Source organism: Procambarus clarkii, chromosome 26, assembly GCF_040958095.1.
Source record: "Procambarus clarkii isolate CNS0578487 chromosome 26, FALCON_Pclarkii_2.0, whole genome shotgun sequence".
Classification (NCBI taxonomy): domain Eukaryota; kingdom Metazoa; phylum Arthropoda; class Malacostraca; order Decapoda; family Cambaridae; genus Procambarus; species Procambarus clarkii.
Window position 1 is genome coordinate 6,944,489 of NC_091175.1, and position 23,164 is coordinate 6,967,652.

At 41.1% G+C, this 23,164-nt stretch overlaps 2 protein-coding genes across 2 annotated transcripts in view; both read left to right on the forward strand.

Moving 5' to 3' along the window:
* The window catches only part of LOC123756613 (microtubule-associated protein futsch-like), a 117,232-nt gene extending 107,003 nt beyond the window's left edge, over positions 1 to 10,229 (forward strand). The window contains exons 17-22 of the mRNA XM_069331421.1: positions 950 to 1,156; positions 1,870 to 2,081; positions 2,385 to 2,573; positions 2,887 to 3,073; positions 4,650 to 4,785; positions 5,822 to 10,229. Coding sequence (XP_069187522.1) covers positions 950 to 1,156; positions 1,870 to 2,081; positions 2,385 to 2,573; positions 2,887 to 3,073; positions 4,650 to 4,785; positions 5,822 to 5,873 — 983 coding nt within the window. The 3' untranslated portion in view covers positions 5,874 to 10,229. The remainder of the gene's footprint in view (positions 1 to 949; positions 1,157 to 1,869; positions 2,082 to 2,384; positions 2,574 to 2,886; positions 3,074 to 4,649; positions 4,786 to 5,821) is intronic.
* Positions 10,230 to 11,971: 1,742 nt separating this feature from the next.
* The window catches only part of Der-1 (derlin 1), a 35,072-nt gene continuing 23,879 nt past the window's right edge, over positions 11,972 to 23,164 (forward strand). The window contains exon 1 of the mRNA XM_045739989.2: positions 11,972 to 12,099. The gene's annotated coding sequence lies outside the window, so the exon portion shown is untranslated. The remainder of the gene's footprint in view (positions 12,100 to 23,164) is intronic.

The following is a 23,164-nucleotide window of genomic DNA, read 5'->3' on the forward strand; positions in this document are numbered from 1 at the left end:
CCTGTCACAGCTCGTTAATTTGACTTTATTACTGCCATAAGAGCAAGAGACCATGACGATTATTGCTTCAAAATTTGACTTTAATATTTTAGAATTTATGTAGAGCTGGCGCCAAGGTGTAGCAGCAAGAACCTATGTAGAGCTGGCGCCAAGGTGTGCCGGCTTAAATCTGCCAGGTGTATTGTCCCAATTTTCCAGTGTTGTCATACACTGCTGGCACACAGTCAACACTCGTACCAATGTAGTCATACATTATTCCAGTGTACAATCATACATTCTGTATATAATTTGTTGCGCATGTCTTCTCTTTACATTCTTCCCTTGAAACGTATCGCATGAAGTAACTGTTGAAGCTGCAAATGCATGTGATTACTGATATATATATATATATATATATATATATATATATATATATATATATATATATATATATATATATATATATATATATATATTCATTGTTATACTATTTAACTTATGTGTTTTTGTCAGATATTTGACTCATAAGGCCTTCTGTTTTTTTGTATATTCCTGTTCCATATTGCTGTAAAATTATTAAATATTGTTTATAGATTTCTAACAAAATGTTTCAGTTTTTAATTTTGTCTGGAGGGCGAGTGTATTTGACGTCTTTTACTGTAAATTATTTTCAACGTATCAAGCCTCATCCTTTGAGAAAAAAAGATAGTCTTAAATAAAATTAAATGTAAAGTTTTAACTGCAATAGTGTTCATATGGTTTGAAATGGTTTAATTGTAAAACTATATGTTGTTAGTCATAAGGAAACATAACTCTTATTCTGTCATATATATATATATATATATATATATATATATATATATATATATATATATATACATATATATATATATATATATATATATATATATATATATATATATATATATATATATATATTTATTTATTTATTTATTATCTGTGGCTACAGAGTCGGATAAGACGGTCACTGTAAGCAGGGAGTCGGGAGAGTTCGGGTTCCGGATCCACGGTTCCCGGCCGGTGGTCGTGTCGGCCATCGAACCCGACACCCCGGCCGAGACGTCGGGCCTGGAGGTCGGGGACATCATCATCAACATCAACGGTGCCAACGTCCTGGACGCCTCCCACTCGGAGGTGGTCAGACTCGCTCACGCCGGTGAGTGCGCCTTGGGCTTAGTGCTGGCGGGCCTGGAATATGGTCCGGGTAGGTTAGCGGGCGTTGTAGCCTATTGCGGTTGTAGTCCCTGGAACATTCAGTATAGTCTGGAACATTTGGTATAGTCTTTGGAACATTCGGTATAGTCTGGAACATTCGGTATAGTCTTTGGAACATTTGGTATAATATTTGGTACATTCAGTATAGTCTCTGGAACATTCAGTATTGTCCCTGGAACATTCAGTATAGTCTTTGGAACATTCGGTATTGTCTCTGGAACATTCGGTATAGTCTGGAACATTCGGTATAGTCTTTGGAACATTTGGTATAATATTTGGTACATTCAGTATAGTCTCTGGAACTTTCAGTATTGTCTGGAACATTCGATATAGTCTCTGGAACATTCAGTATAGTCTCTGGAACATTCAGTATAGTCTCTGGAACATTCAGTATAGTCTGGACCATTCAGTATTGTCTGGAACATTCGGTATAGTCTCTGGAACATTCAGTATAGTCTCTGGAACATTTAGTATAGTCTCTGGAACATTCAGTATAGTCTCTGGAACATTCAGTATAGTCTCTGCAACAGTCAGTATAGTCTTCAACTTTCAGTATAGGTTCTGGAGGATTGAACATAATGTTGACTATGTTAATGTGTTGATGAGACACCACGACACAGGTGATACAGAGCCTTCAGTGTTACTCTCCTGCAGGTTGCGATACCCTTCGCCTGGAGGTGGCGAGGACGTGCGACGTCTTGACCCCCCTGGTGACCCATGACCCCACTCCCCTGTGTGCTGGCTACCTCTACAAGCTCGGGGGCGCCCACCATACCCCCGGCTCCTCCACCATCGTCAGAAAGTGGCGCAGACGCTGGTTTGCTCTCAAGAAAGACCACTGCCTTTATTATTACAAGTCAGAAATGGTTAGTCAAAGATTCTCGTTACCATTTTCCCTGATTAAAAGTATTAGTAAAATAAATATACATGGTGGAAATAGAACTGCTTTGCTTTGACGGAATTTAATTAGCGTTGTGTAGTTATGTTGGTTAGATATTTATATACCATTCATAAAGTTGTAGTTGTGCTCTGAAACGCTCTTAGCTTCGCCGTTTGTTTCTCAAAATTAATGTATAAGTGGAGCCTCTTCTATGTCATGCTACCTTTTCTATCACGGTTTCCACACGCCAACTCTTTAAGATAAACAGTTGTACCTTGTGGCTGTACAGGAGCAACACCCACTAGGTGCTGTCCACCTCCTGGACTACAGCGTCCACGCCCTGGTCGACGTGGGCAAACCCTTCTCCTTCACTGTGGCCAAGTTTGGGGGCATGACCTTGCATCTTGCTGCCCACACAGAGGATGCCCGCAACCGCTGGGGTCAGGTCATCACCCAGGCAGCGTTGGAGGCTGCACAGGTTAGTTGCACCCGTAGCACCACTCACTTTGTTCCCGTTGTCAGGTAACATGATGCTTTGTTAGGCTTGTGGAGGTCCCTGTGGCCAGTGAGTGCATCTGCTCTCAGTATACGACCCACAACAGTTGACTAGCTCCCGGGTTCCTATTGATCAGATGCTAAAAGGTAGTCTCGTTGTATTTTTAGACCGTAACTGTTTAAAAAAGTTCAGTCTGGAGCACTAGTGAAGCATTTACGTCACTTAAATGTAAATTTAAGATATGTAGGATCTGTATTTCATCTAGCTTATATAAATTTCTAAACAAATCTTCTAGAGGGATGAACTGATGGAGATCTCGTGCCGTCGTGTACAACAAGCCCCAGCATCCATAGCCTCCCCGGACTGTTTTGGGTTCCTATACAAGCTGGGAGCGCGCTGGCACCAGTGGAAGAGGCGGTACTGTGTTCTGAAGGATGCCTGCCTCTACCTCTACCATGACACAGATGCTACGCAAGCTATAGGTAACACGTCACGGGTCCTCTTGGTTTGTTTTCCCTTAGTCGGGGGGAGAGGAAGTTACATAGGCTTCCCAGGATGTATCCATCTGGGAGAGGAAGTTACATAGGCTTCCCAGGATGTATCCATCTGGGAGAGGAAGTTACATAGGCTTCCCAGGATGTTTCCATCTGGGAGAGGAAGTTACATAGGCTTCCCAGGTTGTATCCATCTGGGAGAGGAAGTGTCATAGGCTTCTCAGGATGTATCCATCTGGGAGAGGAAGTGGCATAGGCTTCTCAGGATGTATCCATCTGGGAGAGGAAGTTACATAGGCTTCCCAGGATGTATCCATAGGGAACAGGAAGACTCTTAGGATTATCGAGGCTAACCTAGGTTAGCTATGTATCTTCGCAAGAATGTATCTCACAACAGTTATGTAATATATAATTATTATTAATATAAAATTTTTGTCAAGTTATCAGAACACTAGGCTGCAAATGTGAAGAAATTTAATTTCAAAATATTATTTATTTATTGATTTATTTTACTCTCGAGGACATACTTCATGGTCCAAAAAGTTGAGTATGAACAAAATATTGAGGCTATACACAGATCGACGTCCCATAGATATACTGTACCATGTTGACCAAACCACACTGTTATGGGAGCAAGGTGATTGTACCGAGAGGGCCAATAGTACAAGATAAAAGAAAGTGAAGGAACGACGACGTGTCAGTCCGTCCTGGACCATTCTCAAGTCGATTGTGGGTTCACAATCGACTTGAGAATGGTCCAGGACAGACCGAAACGTCGTCGTCCCTTCACTTTCCAGTGTGTGGTTTGATCAACATATTTCAGCCACGTTATTGTGACTCCTCGTCTGCTATACTGTGCTATGTTCTTGTGATTTCATTTCGATTATTCTGTTTACTTTCCTGAGAGTCAAATCGTAAGCTTTTTTTTTTTGCAGACTTTGAAAAATTTACAAAAAATCTTTCAACACTTTGTGCATTTGTCTACACAATTGGGAGGAGAGACAAACTAAATTACATTTGATCAGAGCACCTCAACAATATCAGACACACTTCCCGTGGCACTGTTCCTACTCTAGTGAAGGAGTGTGCTGGCTCATCGACAAAGATAAATACTCACTAAACTTGTATTTATACTTCGTGAAACTGTGAACATCTTTTAATGGAAATATTATTAGTTTTTTATATAAATGTATGACCACGTCTGGGGTTGAAAATATAAAAACACAAAGATTAACTTATTGCTTTGTTTTAAATGTGAATTTATAATCTGGGTCTTGACCTGGTGTCGAGTTCCATTATTTGTAAAACATAATCTTCCTGACAAGACAGAGATATAAGCAAATACTGTTTTACTTATTTCCCCCAAGCTTTAAAAGAAAGAATGCTTTTCACTGTATAAACTGTCAACCACACTATCATGGGAATAAACATTTCATTCACTCAAGCACTAGGAGACTCGAACCAACGGTGTAATGCAGAAGCTTTCTTTCAGGGCCAAAGTGAATCAAATTTTTACTGTAAAAAGCCAAGTTGTGTTGTTAATTCGGTTCACTTAATTTGACAGGTGTGGTCCACCTGCACGGATACAGGGTACAGAGCACCAGCATAGGTGGAAAAAAACACGCCTTCGAACTCCTGCCTCCTGTACCCAAATTTAGACATTTCTACTTTTACACAGAATCGGACAGTGACAAAAAGAGGTTAGTAAGGTGCTGTTAAGGGAGGCTCGTATTGTCGTCAACTATTTTTTGTTCAGGGATTAATATGACGTAGATGAACATTCAGATTGTCCAAATTAGGTACTGTATTATTTTGTGTGTGTGTGTGTGTGTGTGTGTGTGTGTGTGTGTGTGTGTGTGTGTGTGTGTGTGTGTGTGTGTGTGTGTGTGTGAACAAGACATCAGCAAAAAAGTGAGAGAAGAGTTGGGAGAAGGAGAATGATAATAAGGAGAATAAGGAGAAGAGAGGGAGGCGTCAAATCAGCTGCAGGTAATACTGAGGCCTCACAGTGGACTCGAGTTCCTATCCCTGGAGTTCTCTGGCACACACACACCCACACACTACTGATTGAGCCATGACCAGCTCATCATGGTCCAGTCGGTGGTGTATGTGTGCCTGGCCAGGGGAGAAGATGAATGCTCGATCCCATTGTATTGCCTCACTGTTACCTCATAGGTACCCATTCTTGTGATTTCATTGTGCAGATAGACCGAATGACTCTTTTTAAATGTTGTTCTAGAACTAAATGTTTGCATTAAACATCACAAATCACTTCAGATATATATATTGTTATCTTATGCAAATAACGCAATTTGTGTCATTTAGCATTTGAAACTGCAAATGCAGTTAAGAGAGTGATCTCCATTTATATTATTATTATTATTAAATTTCCAGTTTGAATAATTGTTGCTTTTTGATTTTTGTAATTGATGCAATTGTAATTGATAATTGATGCAATTGTAATTGATAATTGATGCAATTGTAATTGATAATTGATGCAATTGTAATTGATAATTGATGCAATTGTAATTGATAATTGAGGCAATTGTCGCTATTCCCTTAATTTAGGATGTTGTTTCTAGGTGTATTACTCCATAACCACAATATTATTGAAGTTTCGTTATTACTAGTGATATATATTTTTCAGTTTTATTACTGTATTAATAATAATAATAATGATATTATTATTATTATTGTTATTATTGTTATTATCATATTACTATTTTTCTGTTACAGATGGTTAGCAGCCTTAGAATACTCCATAGACAGATGGATCAAAGTAGGCTGATTCCAGTTTTTCCCTAGTAGCGCCGTGAGTGGACTGGGATGTGGTTTAGTCAGGTTTTGAGTCTTCAATATAACTTGAAAACGACTTCTTAAAGTTCTCTGCCACTGAAGCTGCTTAGTGGCAACTTGGTCGAGAGAGCAAGGACTTTGACTCGTAAAGTTGTGATACAGTGTTGAAAAAGACAACCAATCAAAGATTCTCGTGTAGATGGGGGTTTGCTCGGATGTTCTGCAAGGGATTTTCAGCATTCAATCAAACAGCCTAGAAATGAAATAACTTTTTAAATTTATATTTAAGGCTCAAAGTTTCCAGTGTTATCACATCAATCAGCAATACAAGCGATAGTCATAAATATATAGACCAGAATAGCAACAAATATTGCTTGGTGTATTTTTCTTAACAATGACAATATTATGGACTTGTTGTTTAAGTTTGGTCAAATGTTTTTTAGTTTAGACTACTGCCATAGGTTAGTGCTGAGGGTTGTTCATAAAAGATTCAATAGATACAAAATGGCCAAAATGTGACGAGAACTGTAAATTCCATTAAAAAAATCCAAGTGATTCTTTTTACACCATACTGTATTCAGTCGCCCTTATTATACAGTTTTGTTAAGTGTCAACAAAGTTGTAGATTTTGATATTGAAAGTTTCACAAGTGCAGTAAACGCAACGTTTTATTATGTACAGCAAACGTCTTGAGCTACAAATTTGTATATAGAAGTTGATTTCGAAGCATTCAACATTTACTGAATCTGTAAAAAACCAAAAAGGAGTACTGTGTACAGTACAATATTTTGTTACATTCTGTTTTTAGAATTATTCTATAGTTGTTACTTGATCATTTTTTTCTACTTTTGCACATTTTTGAGTTATCAAGTTTCTACTAGAGACTGAACTTTGAAATCACTGCAATTTATTGATTTACTTAAAAATAAAACATTTTATCCCAAGCTGTTAATAACTTAAGATATAAAATCTTAAGTTGTTGTTTCAGTTCAACTTATTTATTCGAACTATATTACCAAGATATAGTGATATATATTTTTTTGCCTCCCATCACATGGTGTATGCTCTTTATATCCTGTCCAAGGAGGAGAGTGTTGCATGGTTACTATGCATAGTTTTGCGGTTAATAATGTCCTTCCTATGGACACTATAGTGTTACATACTGTACAGAGAGGTGCATTTTATATCTACACACACGAATGTGTATGCCTTGAGTACTCTGCGCACAAACACATTGTGGTAACCAGGAGCAGTGTGGCACATTTCTTGCATATATATATATATATATATATATATATATATATATATATATATATATATATATATATATATATATATATATATATATATATATATATATATATATTGTCAGTTTGGTGATGGGTGTTGTTCTTAACTTGCATCACTTGACACAAACTATTCTAGTCGATTTTGATCATACTGAAAATGTAGTTTATATATTTTCTCTTAATATTATTATGTGAATATAAACGAATGTAGAGCACCAAATAGGAAAGTTTTTTTTTTTATGGGCAAATATATATATATATAAAAGCAACGGTATATTTTGTCCATATATTTTATTGAATACAAATTATAAATAATGCTCACCAAACAGCATATTGACTTTATTATAAACTTCATATTGATTTTATTATAAACAACATGTTATTTATGTTGGTATTTATATTAAATTTTAATAGTGGGTTAATTTACTTAAAACATTCTCCATCTCCGCACATTATGGTTTTTAACATACAACTACGTGACATATTTAAAGTTTGTGTTACAAAGGTGTACTGTAACTTTGCCTTCACCATTCTCTGCAGCAACTTGTAGATTACAAATGTAAACGTCACTCATTTATAAAATTTAGGTTTCCTTAATGATTACTTCTCCAAAAGATTTTTGTTGTTGTTCAGTAAACTAATGGTAAAGCTCCATTTTCAGCTGGAGACTCAAGGTACAGTGTGCGAGCTGGAAGATATTGACACAATGTGCCGACTGGAAATATTTATGGTATAGTTCACCAGCTGAAATGGTACAGTTGGCCGCCTGGAAGGCTTCATAGTATAGTTGGCCAGCTGGAAGGCTTCATAGTATAGTTGGCTAGCTGGAAGGCTTCATAGTATAGTTGGCCAGCTGGAAGGCTTCATAGTATAGTTGGCTAGCTGGAAGGCTTTATAATATAGTTGACCAGCTGGAAGGGATCATGGTACACTTTGGTCAGCTGGAAGGCTTTATAATATAGCTGACCAGCTGGAAGGTATAATGGTACTGTTGGCCAGCTGGAAGGTATAATGGTACTGTTGGCCAGCTGGAAGGTATAATGATACTGTTGGCCAACTGGAAGGTATAATGGTACTGTTGGCCAGCTGGAAGGTATAATGGTACTGTTGGCCAGCTGGAAGGTATAATGGTTCTGTTGGCCAGCTGTAAGGTATAATGGTACTGTTGGCCAACTGGAAGGTATAATGGTACTGTTGGCCAGCTGGAAGGTATAATGGTACTGTTGGCCAGCTGGAAGGTATAATGGTACTGTTGGCCAGCTGGAAGGCTTCTTAGTACAGTTTGTCAGCTGGAAGGTATCAGTATTTTTGGCCAGCTGGAAGGCTTTAAAGTACAATGGAGCAACCGGAAGGCTTCATAGTACAAGTGGCCAAAATGGAAATATTTAGGGAACAGTTAGCCACCAAGAAGACTTCATGGTAGAGTTGGCCATCTCGGGAAGACTTCACATTTCAGTTGGCCAACTGCAAGGCTTCGTTCTTCTAACTATATTTTGAAATGTAAAATTTCATCAAAATAAGTAAATATATGATTTTTAAGCAGTGGGTTATGAGAGTACCATAAACACAGTGTTGAAGATAATCATTGAGCAATAACAGGTGAGAATATGGAGACATATCACACTGCATCTTTCTCCACTCCAAATGTTATGGTGCAACATTCAGTATACAAACAAATAAAATATATTTAAAAATGAGTGATAGTTTCTAAATATTTTGTTATATACATAATGTTACAAAAGCAGGTGACTGATTATGTACACAAAAGCCAAACAACTCTTAATTTCATTTCAGGGTTAAAAATAAAAAAAAGTGTTGGTATTTCCATGCCATTTATTTCTGGTAGCATTTATTGTCTTACCAAATTATTCAAATAGTATTCACCTAGTAATATACATTTTTGCTCCTAAGAATTTACAGAGCTTCGTTATACATTTTCCTCTTTCATAGGTACAGTATTTCAAAACGAATACAGCATTATTTAATATTTGTATATAAATGCAAAGCATTTATATTCAGCATAGATAATCATTATGGTACATAAGATTTCTACTATTTCATCTACAATAAACATATGCAAGATTCAAGTTGACATATTGGACGAAACCAATTTATGCTTGGTGACACAAAGTACTCCGTGGTCATAATTTATAAGTCCTTGTTAATAATGTAAATAATATGCAAATGTTCCTTAATAATATGGTACTGATCCTATTGATTAAGAGAAGTGTAATATATATATAAAAGTGCAACTTTTAATAATGGCATTGGCATGTAAAATAATATTAAAAAAAAAGACACCAATAACGGTGCCTATTTCGTCCAAAATGTAAAAAAAGGGGGAAAAAATTGTCGTCTTAATCTATTTTGTCTCTTTTTGCCTCTTGTTAAACTTCTTACTTTATCTACTACCCAATCTTTTGGTAATTAATATATATTACTTGATATCAAAGGCATACTAAATAGACAGCTCTATTAGTATAACATGTCCAACGGTCAGTCATTGTGGATCTTGGCATATATTTAATTTTTGTACTCCCATCTGTAAGTCTTTTTAGAAAACATCTTGATCACTTTTCGCTCATGTGACACATGTTCTATTTTCTAGTCAGCCTCCCACTTTGTGCAATTTTTGAAAACAGTTTTGTGCCAAATCTTAGTATATTCTGATATGAGGAGTGGCATCTTCACAGTTGTCGTTATTATGCTGACACGAGTGACAGATATGAAGCGTGACACCTTTACAGCTGTCACTCGTATACTGACACGAGTGACAGATATGAAGCGTGACACCTTCACAGCTACCACTCGTATACTCGGGTATTACAAACTATACTATAATAATGACGTTTCACTACCCTGACTATGTGCAGAGGATGGGCCTTGTGAATACCTTAGGGTTTCTATTTGATATTTGGGTCTTTTTACTCATTTGAGACTCATGAATGGTTGAGTAATTGTGTAAGTGTTCTGTGTGCTGTTTTCTATCATGATGACTGTAATATAGTTTAGATAAGAGAAAGAAGATGTTTGTTTGAGCCAATAAAATGTGGACCAGATGTACATTAGTATTATTGACTAATCTTATTACTATTAACCTTGATCAAATCTGAATGACTTTGTAAATAAAGTTCTGTATTTGTATTGACAAAACAATATAAATAAAATATAAAACCTGTGCTCCCAATTTTAAACTGTTTATTAATTACCAACTCATGATTGAACTTTTAAAATGCCTCGTTACCATAACCCAGCTTTAGTGTTAATAACCATTCCTTAGTAGAGTTTAAAGTGTTTGAGCTGTGTAGCTTCTCTGATCAACATGAATTGTTCTCGATTCAGTCATAAGAAATTGTCCATTGAATGGTGGCGGCAGGACTCAGCAAGGACTTAATTATTCACTTACACATCCTTTCAAATTGGGCTGGACGATACAGCGACGGTCTCGCTTCATGCAGGTAAGCGTTCAATCCCCGACCCTCCAAGTAAGTGGTTAGACACCATTCCTTTTCCCCCCGTCCCATCACAAATCCTTATCCTGACCCCTTCCAAGTGCTATTTATAATGGATTGACGCTTTCCCCTGAAAATTCCCTTCACTTGCACATCTTACCTCGATCATGGCAACAAAGTCTGAATATATTAATGAGCTTGGAAACGCTTCGAGGGCATTCATTCTCGACTTATGATTAATATTACAGACAATCTCGTAGTGGTTCGGAGCTCATAAACTGCTTAATAAATACAAACTTAAGCTACCAAGACTGAGGAAAGATGTACGTGTTCTGTAATTGGACACGTTTAAATGCTTGGTGAATCTTGGCCCTTAACCCCAAGAATCTCTAGCAGTTTTCTGGTAAAACTTGATGGTAGAGATGATAGTGTTCTATGAAACATTACAATCCTTACTGAGCCAGTGGATCAAATCGCACTCTCATAGGTAAGTACTGTCGAGTGATTTTGAATGTAATACTTGGGCCAACCCACCTCAACATGGTCTGCCTCTGTTAGGCCTCTTTCAAATGAGATTCGTTTAATACTCAACAAATCTTGCAATTAATAGTCAGGAAATGAGTCAAAATGTCCTAACCCAAGGGTTAGAACCAGTTGCACCTAGTTCTCTCTAAACAATGAGGTAAGACTCCCACCGGGGATGCGGATTCAATCCCATTACATGGCCCTAATATTTTCACATTCTTGTGATTTGATTATACAGGATTGAAAGAAATGCGAGTTTACCTCGCTGTCTTGAAATACATCGTTTTCTTCGACAAATAAAACACTCTAGATTAATACTAATTGTTCTGATGTCGTAACAACGAGGTTAATGGCGCATCTAAGAAGGAAAAGGAAGCTTTGTCTTTAACAAATACGTGAATTTTGTGTAACCTCTTAATCCAATTATAATAATGGTTAGCCAGTATTTATATACTGTGCATGTTTTATCAAAGGCTTTCACAATTTACAAATACACATTTGTCTACATGAAGTGAATGATATTTCCTGTGGGAAGCCATAAGTATGTGTATAAAGCCAACATGATTCAACTTTTACATTCGTATTATTGTACAAATTAGTGACGTCTTTCAACTGCTTTGAGACAAATATATTAGGCTCGTAATATATATATATCAAAAGTTGAAGAATACTAATTTAACTAGCTGCATAACTTTTTCCATAGTATATTTAATATTAAATGAATTATACAAATAGTTGGTAGAAAAGATTGTGCATTTAATGTAAAGTTAACTCCCAAGCCGTTGAGGAATACGAGGGTAAAAGAGACACTGGCCATGTGGGACTTGTCAACAAACACGGGTTGAATGGCGCGATACCAAGTTTATCCGAACTATTTCCTGGAGAATAGTCGCACCAGCCACTGACTGTACCACCCCACACCACTCCTGAGGCCTCCCGCCACACACAGCCGGTGAGTTGTGAGGGAAGGGTGTCATTAGTGAGGTAGAGTGAAGGTAGCTGAAGTTCAAGTATATTTATTAAGACAATAACATACATCTGTAAGGGATAGAGTAACTTAGGCTATTTCTACGCCCCCCCCCCCCCCCCCGAGGGAGGGATGGAACTTTCAGGGGAAAGCGCCAAGCCAATACGAATATATATATATATAGCACTGGGAAGGGGTCAGGATACGGATTAGCGATGGGACGGGGGGAAGGAATGGTGCCCAACCACTTGGACGGTCGGGGATTGAACGCCGACCTGCATGAAGCGAGACCGCTCTACCGTCTAGCCCAGTTATACGGTAAGTACAATTTTACTAATATAATACTAATATTTCATTGTGTTTTGGGACAAGCAGCCAGTGTATTTATACAGCGAGGTCCCCCCCCCTCCACCAAGGTCAAACTACTGACCCTCCACCAGGATGTAACTCTACAACAGTTCACTAACTCCTGGGTACCTACTGATTTACTGCTAGATGAACAGAGACCCGGGATTCGAGCCCAGAATTTGCGATTGTGAGTCGAGAACGAATCCGACTGTACCACCTGGACTTAAATATTATATCATACGTAAATTTATTTGAAGTTGAGCTAACATCAGTAGACCAGGGGGACTGCCCAAAAATCAAGCAATTGCTATGTGGAAGGGAGAGCTGCCCCAAGTCATTAAAATACCAGGCATGAGGGCGTGCAAAGTGGAGAGGTATATTGGCAGTCCGTCCTTGTGTGGCAACTGTCAACGGTGGGATCACAGAACGTGGCAATGTGATCGCCCAATTAGGTGTGGGTGTTGCAGTGGCTCTCACGACACCAAGCAGTGTCTGGACAAGCTTAAACAGGGTGGGGGTAGCGGGGTAATACCTAAATGTGTCAACTGCAAGCAGGCCCACCATGCCTGGAACAGATATTGCAGCAGGAGGCCTGACTGGCAGGGCTTGAGAAGGACGCCGACGCAGACGCAGACAGCAGGTGGACCAGTAAACAGGGGCGGGAATGGCTCCGTGAACAGTACCACAGCAAGCCAGGGTCCAGCCTCCAGTAGGCAGACACCAGCCTGGGGTAGTGGTGGAGTGACCCACCACCACCCCGCACAGGCCCAACCAGACCCCATTTCTCTCACAAACCCACTTACCTCAACCCCGCTCACTAACCCCAACCTCATCTCCCTCACTAACCCCAACCCTACCCCAACCAACAACCCCATTCCTGCCTCATCACCCATACCCCCTAACGCCTCCCAGTCAACCAGCCCTTCCGCCTCTCAGGCGACCCTCCCTTTCCCCCACCCTACCACTCCCCCGCCTCACTCACCAGTCAACACCTCACTGGGTCCAGATAAAACAATGCCGCCCGGTATGGAAGCAATGATTACCCACATGATAAAAAATCACCCACTCATGCAAGAACTAATAAGCAAGCAAAATAAACTTGAGAATACCCTATGTACAATCCAGAAGACCCAGGAGGACATACTTCACATTCTGCAGGGCCTGAAGTTGCCTCAGGCGAGTTCAGCAGGTTGCAACTTGGTGCATGGGGATGCAACACGAGCCACGGCACATAACAGCAGACTCAGTGCTACCCAAGTGAACTCAGTGCGACCCAGTGAACACACCACCACCAGTGAACACAACAGCACCACCAGTGAACACAACACCACCAACAGCACCACCAGTGAACACAACACCACCAGTGAACACAACACCACCAACAGCACCACCAGTGAACGCAACACCACCAGTGAAGACAACAGCACCACCAGTGAACACAACGACACTAGTGTACACAACACCACTGACCACTGGCACTGGCATACAAACAGTACCACCAGCACATGACGGTGGTGCAACACCACATACAACACCACCAGTGAACACACTCTCACCAGCAACAACACCACACACAGTACATCTGATGACCAACACCTCCACAATGGATAACCACGCTGAAGAAAGTCTCACTATCCTACAATGGAACTGCAATGGCGTTCGCAATAGAATTAATGACATCATACAATACGCTCGTGAACACCAAACTGACGTCATAGTGCTACAGGAGACAATGGTAGGTGATGACTTCAACCCAAGGTTCAGCGGTTATCGCAAGTTCTCCCTGCCACATGGGGGAAGAAAACGGGGTCTCATCACTTTTGTAAATAACAACATTCCCGCACAGATTATTGATGACCTGCAAATGGGGGATGAGTTTGAATCACTGGGAGTAACCCTTTACTTAAACAATAATGCCCTACATATAATCAACCTATATGTGCCACAGAGTAAACTTGACCTTGACGCACTGCCTGAGTTTGTTAATGAAGAACCTACCCTGCTGGTTGGTGACCTGAATGCCAGACACCCACACTTTGGTGCCAACTGTCATCAGCCCAATGTCAATGGACGGAAACTGTCACTCTTTGTCAGGGGAAGTGAAAACCTTAGGGTCCTGGGTGATGAACAGCCAACTCACCTCAGAGGAGGAAGATTAGATTATGCTCTCCTGCTGAATGCACAGGACACGGATGCCAGTACACACATTGTGCACAGTTTATGTAGTGACCATTGGGCACTGATTACCACCGTCGACATGAGCAAGAGAAGGAAAGAGACAAATAAAAGAAAAAGGTTATCACTCGGACCAGATATGAGGCCGCACTTCATAAACAGGATGAGTGACTGGTTCACGGAATACCAAATCCCAGAAGACATTAACACATTTGTTGATGACCTTAACCACCAAATTGAGAGCTGTCTAAGAGTTCCGCGCCGTACGCCTGGGCGAAGTAACCCTCAGAGGAAGAAAATAAAATGGTATGAGAATGATTACATAAAGATGCTTAACGCAAATGTGCGAGACATGAGTAGAGAGTACCGGAGACATCCCACTGAAAGTAACCAAGAGTTGTTTAAGACAGTGTGTCAAGTAGCCAGGGAAGAGAAGATTAAAGAGCGGGAAAGACAATGGCTTGAGTTCACTAGCTCTATTGGACGGGAAACATCTGCAAGACAAGTGTGGGCAAAAATTCAGATAGCTAAGGGGGGCAGAGCCCGGCCTGCGGCTCACAAAGACCCCCAGGGTAAGGCTGAGGAACTAATTCACAAGTGGAGTGATGCAGCATCCTCCTCCTCCCTCCCTGCAGAAATCAGCAGGGAACAGCTCCTGCGACATGATGACAGAAGAATTAGGATAACAAGAGCACTGTCTAGTGATGACGAGTATGGGGAACCAATCACAGCCCAAGAAGTAAGGGGCGCTATGAAAAAGGGTAAAAGTACAGCACCTGGTGAAGATGGCGTCACCTACGACATACTCAATGCACTGTGTGCAGTGTCTGGGAATCCACTACTCCACCTGTTTAACAAGTCATTCCTAAGTGGAGTGTTGCCCACACAATGGAAACACGCAATAATTATTCCCATACCGAAGCCTAATGACCCTGGTAATTACAGACCTATCAGCCTCGTGTCATGCACTTGCAAGATGCTTGAAAGGATCATCCTAAACCGACTGTTGCACAAAATAGGCAGGTTAGGGGAGGGGGTCAATGGATTTGTTAAAGGACGGAGCACAGCAAATTGTATAGTTAATTACTTGGTTAATGACACGGCTAGGTACTCTGTATTTGTTGACATCAAAGGAGCCTTCGACAAAGCACAGGGGATTGCGATCCTGGACGAGCTTGCATGCATGGGTGTCAAGGGGAGACTCATGAAATGGGTTGAAGACTACCTCACAGGAAGGGAAGCCAAGGTTTGCTTCAATGGAGCAGTCTCCAGAACAATGAGTATGGAACTCGGGACCCCCCAAGGCGGAGTCTTAAGCCCTACACTATTCAATGTACTTATGAACGCCATTGCAAATATTGATTTTCCGGAAGGAACACAACAAGTGGGATATGCAGATGATGTCCTAATACAAGCTCCCACCTTGGGAAAAATTGAACAGTCCATTGAACTCCTCGGAAGGAAATGTATTGAGCTCGGTTTCACTCTCTCCACAAACAAGACGAAGGCATACTCCCATCACAAGCGGAGAGCAAATGAAGAACTGCAAATTAATGGTGTAACACTTGAATGGGTTGACCACTACCGGTACCTTGGCGTCACTGTCGGCTCTAACAAGGGAAAGAAAGAGGAGCTCAATCAACTCATAGGAACATGCAAAAGTCGACTCAAGGCACTGAAAGCTATGACCTGGAATGGACATGGAGCCTCAATTGCCGTGCTCAAAATGATGTACACAGCCTATGTGCGCTCCGTCATAGACTATGCCGCACCAGTACTGTGCACCTACTCCCAAACCGATATGAAAAGGCTTGAAAGCATTCAAAATGAAGCCATGACAATCATTCTTGGAGTCCCAAGAACTGCCAAAACGTCTAATCTACGAGAGGAGTTGTCCCTTCCCAGTATTAAAAACAGAATTCAGGAGCTGAATGCTAAGCTTGCAATTAGGATAGCCAGAGATCCCCATTACAATGATATTGCCAAGAAAAAACTGAGCTCTGTGCTACTTTCAGGGGGAAACAGGAGAAGCAAAAAATGGCATCACAGAGCAGTCTGCTACCTTGAAGAGCTTCACCTGCTTGAGCAAGCCCGTGAGCTCCTGCCTGTAGAGAGGTTACCTCCCTGGGAGGATGACTCATGCAAGATCATCATCAATGAAATGGCAATGAAAAAATCCAACATGATACCACAAGAAATGAGGCACAAGTATCTCGAGGACATTTATAAAGAAGCCGGAGATGAACTAGATCAAATCTACACTGACGGGTCATCTAATCCTATCAATGGCAGGGCTGGTGCAGCATACACGGTAATCAAGGATAATACCTTCCAACGCAGAAATGAAGAAAAAGCACGTATTGAGAACTATGCCTCTTCAACGCAAGCAGAGCTAACTGCCATTGTTATGGCGTTAAGGTTTCTTGAACGGAACACTAATGGTGCAGTGATTTGCACCGATTCAAAAGCAGCACTGCAAAGCCTAAGTAAAAATCAGGCAGAAAATCTTGCAATAGTCGCTGAAATCAAGAGAGCTGTGAGAGTACTTACCAATCAGGGAAGAGTCATCAAGTTTCTGTGGATCCCCTCCCATGTTGGAATATGTGGGAATGAACGAGCAGATGTACTGGCTGCTGAAGGCGCTGAAGGAGACCATATTGAATACTTCATACCCAAGACTCAACTACAAATTAGAGGTATTATCAGGCAACATCACCGTGACAAGGTAACTGAGGAAAGGAGGATAGAAGCACAAACCAGTGAATCTGTACGATGGTACAACATGGTTGCAGCTGGCAATCCCAATCAGTATGGCCGAAGAGGAGGACGACGAGTGAGAGAATCTGTAATAGCGAGAATCCGTCTTGGATACAAATATCCATGGAGATTTGGAATGGAAACAACAGTTGATCAGCGAAGTTGCAGAATCTGTGGTGAGAGTGATGGACACCGCCTTGACCACTATCTACGTGAATGTGAACACCTGAGAGACATTAGGAATAACTGTAGAATAATAAACCCCACATTGTTTGAGTTAGGAAAACACTATTTGTCAAATATTGATACTGTTCTTAAAAGATTTCCCCATTTTGCACCCGCAAGATAACGTAAGCTTTTAAGGGTTGATAAATGTTAATCTTCTTGTTTGAGGAGCTGTTCACTTGAGACAGTTAAGCAAGTCCCAGCTGTGTCTGGGTACAAGTGACAGGATGAACAACCCAGCGGGTTTTCTTCCTATTGGGGAGTGTTGTACATTCTGCTATGGCGGTATGTTCACTCACAAGATGAGTGGCGCTGCCCAATAAACTCGCCCCTCGGGGCAAAATTTAAAAAAAATTTATCAGTAGCCTTAGTTATAAGTCTTGCCTCGATATAAATTTCCTTTTGACAAACGCTCGGTAAAAAAAAAAAAAAAATCCCCTACGCTGCCATTTGTATTGATGCAAAGTTAGTTAAAAAAATGTAGCCGCAGATAAGATAATCAAAACAACTTATGACAAAATTATTCCTTCAGGAGAACCAGCTTTCAGAGGGCTGCCCCAGCTCCTCCTCCACACTTGCTGGGTAGTTACTTTGCTGTTAGCATCTGCTCTGTCGCCTACTGCGTCTTGAAAGTGCTATACAGTCGTAATGGCTTGTGGCCTAACTATACAAACACTTGTAATCTCAATTAATATTGATATATATATATATATAATCACATATTAAAATTAATTTATATTCGAGAAAATATTATTGGGTTACACTTTACGTTAAAATTTACGAATTCGTATATCTGCATAATAAATGCTTCCGAACTAAATGAACTAAACTAACTTTGGGGTCGGCCGTAGCTTGGACGAGCATAGCCTTAGGATGAGAACGCACACACGGCTGAGTAGGGTAGCAGCACATTGAAATTGAAATTGAAATAAGTTTATTGATGTAAAATACACACAAAGGGATGAGGTAGCTCAAGCTATTCTCACATTGCCGGATACATCTAAGCCTGATAATACAACAAATAAAAGGCTCCAGCGCCTCGCGTGCTCGACCAAACAAACCCGGATGCACCAACCAGTCCACCTACAGCCTACCAACGCCCCCTTCCCTGGCCAGTTTTAAAGCCCTGCTGTTTCACCACTTTTTCTCTCCCACGTCAATGAATATATGTGCGTCTGAGATTATCTAATGACGTTCGTGTAGATGATATTCGTAGACAGTCAAAATAAGTATTTTTGTTTAACAATTGGGAAGAGCAGCATCATGACAGGACAGGGCAGGAGACTTGAGTCACCTCTGGCTCCCCAAACCAGCGAAAGCACAGCCCACGGCTCTTCGTTTATGGGGATGACGTTGAACTTGGGAGCTAGACTTGGTCACCTTGGCACCAGGGCAGGATTCAACCCCACGGAGATACTTGTCGGTGGTATATATATATAGTTCTTGCCAGAGTATATCTGTATCCATTCTTGTCAGATTTAAAAATTTTAAATTTTGCCCCGAGGGGCGAGTTTATTGGGCCGCGCCACTCATCCTGTGAGAGGACACACTGCCATAGCAGCATGTACAACACTCCCCAATAGGAAGAAAACCCGCTGGGTTGTTCATCCTGTCACTTGTACCCAGACACAGCTGGGACTTCATCAGATGTCATGCTTATCGAGCAGGATTTTCCTTTCAGCCATTATGGCTGAAAGGAAACCCGCAGAGGATGCAAAATGTATCCTCTGTGAGTATCCCAACTTATCCTCCATTTAACATAAACCTCACTGATGTAACAAGGGTCTTATCTATAAATATTACTTGAAATAACGTCGCGAAAGTTTTGGTGGCTTAATGCGTTTATTTAAGCTAATGTTCACCTAATGTTGACCATCGATACGTTACAATCATTTAACCTAATATTAGATTAAATTCGTTACAGTTGCATTTATTTTAGCATAATGTTAGCCAAAAATACGTAAAAATTACATTTATATAATTGATGTAAGCCAATACTTTAACATTGCTTTGATTTAGCAAAATGTAAACCTATGTACATTGAAAATAACTTATATATAGGCTATCATTAAATTCTATACAAGTTTGCATGCAATTAATACAAATTCAAATTTAAATTTTTTTTTATTCACGTAAAGTACATACATACAAGGTAAGATACAAAAGTTGATGGGTTTATAGATAGAGCTAGTACATACAATGCCTAAAGCCACTATTACGCAAAGCGTTTCGGGCAGCTCCATTAATTAATTTGCTCCATTAAATGCTGCCTGTTTCACCGGTCCGGTCAGTGAGGATAAAAAGCGTTTACGTCACAACTTCTCCGGGGTTCCCCGCCACTATGAAGACAAGAAAATATGCTAAATTAGTCATTTGCAGTTTTTCTGTCCAGCTACTTGGGCTGGATGGTACAGCGACGGTCTCGCGTCATGCAGGTCGGAGTTCAATCCCTGACCGTCCAAGTGGTTGGGCACCGTTCCCTTTTCCCCCTCTCGTCCCACCCCAAATCCTTATCCTGACCCCTTCCCAGTGTTATATAGTTTTGTGTTTTCTCCTGATAGTTCCTTCCTTCTTTCCTTGCACTTTTTTCTACTTCGTGTTTATGATATTATTAATCTAAAATATATATTTGTATTAAGAATCTATTAGCGGGGTTGGGACACGAAAAAGATTGAATGCCTAGTACAGTGAGGGTAAAAGATGCAATACGATTTTATAGGACATACATATAGTTTTTAATTAGGGTTGACAATTCCAAGCATGACCATGATAAGACCATGGACCGTGTATTACCTATTAGTTGACCAGTTGTTCGTGTGGTCACCACCTAGCATGTTCAAAGCGTGAAAGTTGTGAAAAACTGGGATTAGGTATGAAGCGAGTGTGACGTCACTGAATGTTTACAAACATGCTGGTTGGGGGAGGGGGGGGTGTAACGAGATTTAGTTCCCTCTGACTCCCAACGTAACTCTGCAAACACACAATGTAATGGTGTTTCTTGAGATGATTTCGGGGCTTAGCGTCCCCGCTATTGTTACTTATTAATATAGGTACCTATAGGGACCTTAGCATTAAGGGACTATTGTTACCTTGTTACAAGGTTGTTACATCTTGTAATAATGTTTTCTTTTGGACATTAGAAAGTTGTTACAACTTGTTAGATATTGTCATGACTTGTTAGGTGGTGATACAACTTGTTGGATCGTTGTAGCAACGTGGTAGTTTCGTCGTGTGTTTGGCGGGTTGGAAGATCACCAAAGATGGTATAGGATGATGTATAGGATTGGATTGTATAGGATGTATAGGATGGATAGATGTATAGGATATATAGGATTGGATTGTATAGGATGTATAGGATATACTCAAAGATGTGTATTGTATTCGGTAGTATAGGGGTTTCCGTCCTCGGCGGTTGGACACGTGTCCTTTCATCTGATACCTCTGTTTACCTTGTAATACCTATGTACCCGGGAGTTAGGCACCTATTGTGGGTTGCATCCTGGAGAAGGATAGTGGGGGGGGGGGTGACTTAGGATAAGCCTAAATACAGGCTTTGTACCCCCGACTATTGAAAGTAAATATAGAACTTAGTATCCTCATTTTGTCCATAAAATTGTGACAAATCACATGACGGGTTTTGTAATGATGTCTTTAACATGGAACCGTAACCTCTAATTGCCCAATTAGCGACGCCCAACTATGAACGTCGCTAAATTACAAAAAAAACCAGTTAGTGTGTTTGTGGTTTATGTAAGAAGCACAAGAGGGCAGGTTAGGTCTGCCCATCTTCGGCCCGGTAAAAATGGTCTGTGAGAAACTAGTTTTTCACCCGAGTATCGTAGCGTGGGCTGCCTCACCTTGATGGTTGAGGCAGCCATGACGGTGGTGGGCGTGGCTCCTGCCCCGCCAGCACCCACCTGTGGTGGTGGTGGGCGTGGCTCCTGCACCGCCAGTACCCACCTGTGGTGGTGGTGGGCGTGGCTCCTGCACCGCCAGTACCCACCTGTGGTGGTGGTGGGCGTGGCTCCTGCCCCGCCAGCACCCACCCTCTCCACGTTGACACTTGTCATGTGTTTAACAACAGCCAAACTAGAGTGCTTGCAGAATGTGGTAACGGAAGTGCTGAAGAATACACTATACTTGTGAATGTTGTCATGGGTCCATGTGTGATTTGTTGCTATCATTTGTCGCGCGAATTACTACTGTTGATGTGAATAGGCTGCTACCACTTATCATCAATGAGTTGCTACCGTTTGTTGTACCGTTACCATTGTTGTATTGTGTGTGTGTGTGTCTGTGTGTGTTGTTGTTGTTGTAAATGAACAATCTGCATAAATATCACCTCTTTAATAGTTCTTCTTAAAGGGTCTCATTACCCCTCAGTCTGGCTGTACTTGAAATATTACCCTCTGGACCACTGCACCTGGTCCACTACACCTGGTCCACCACACCTGGTCCACCACACCTGGCCCACCACCCATACCTCTGTCCATCCTGGTCCACTACCCCTGGTCCACCACACCTGGTCCACCACCCATACCTCTGTCCATCCTGGTCCACCACACCTGGTCCACCACCCATACCTCTGTCCATCCTGGTCCACTACCCCTGGTCCACCACACCTGGTCCACCACCCATACCTCTGTCCATCCTGGTCCACTACCCCTGGTCCACCACACCTGGTCCACCACCCATACCTCTGTCCATCCTGGTCCACTACCTCTGGTCCACCACCTATACCCGCTCTCTGTTCATCCTGGCGTCTCGCCAGCCCACCACCAATACCTTGTACCAACACTACAGAGGACTAATTACTAATATCTAAATACCCTGTACTCGAAACCCTGTTGTTAATATTCGTTTACACTCGCACAAGTTTATACCCCACAAGTTGCGACTCGACCACGGTCGATCAAGCTGAGCCATCTCCTGCCTCAGCTCTTGGTCCCCGACTCTATGTTCTATCTCTCTCTCTCTCGGTCATGCCTCTGTGGGACTTTTGAGTCACGGCAATTCCAAAATGCCCCGAGGCCTTGGTACACGTGATCGCTTCGTGTACCAAGGTGTGTGTCATGGGCACAGAGAGGGTATGTGTCATGGACACACACCCTCTCTGGCACAGTGTGTCAGTCATGGGACAGTCGCTGAAAACAAGAGAATTCCCAAAATGCTATTCAATTAAGGTGATCAACTTCCTGTAGATTCCCTTTCATGTTGTAATATATGTACATGAACGCGTACATGTGCTGGCTGCCGAAAGTACTGAACGAGACCATATTGAAAAGATGGTTGCCGGAGAGGATATCTAATAGTCAGAATTCTTACTGAATTCTTGGAGATTCGGGATGGAGGGGAGAACATGGGAACTGCAGGATCTGCACACTGAGAGGTGGAGGACATCTCTGGACTGCTACTTGAGAAACTGTGCCCCCGCTAAAGAAACATTTAGTGTAACAATTACACTAAACATTACATGTGTAGTGTAACAAATCCCACATTGATGAAGTTAGGAAAAAGCCTTGTGGCTGGTATAGATATTGTCAAT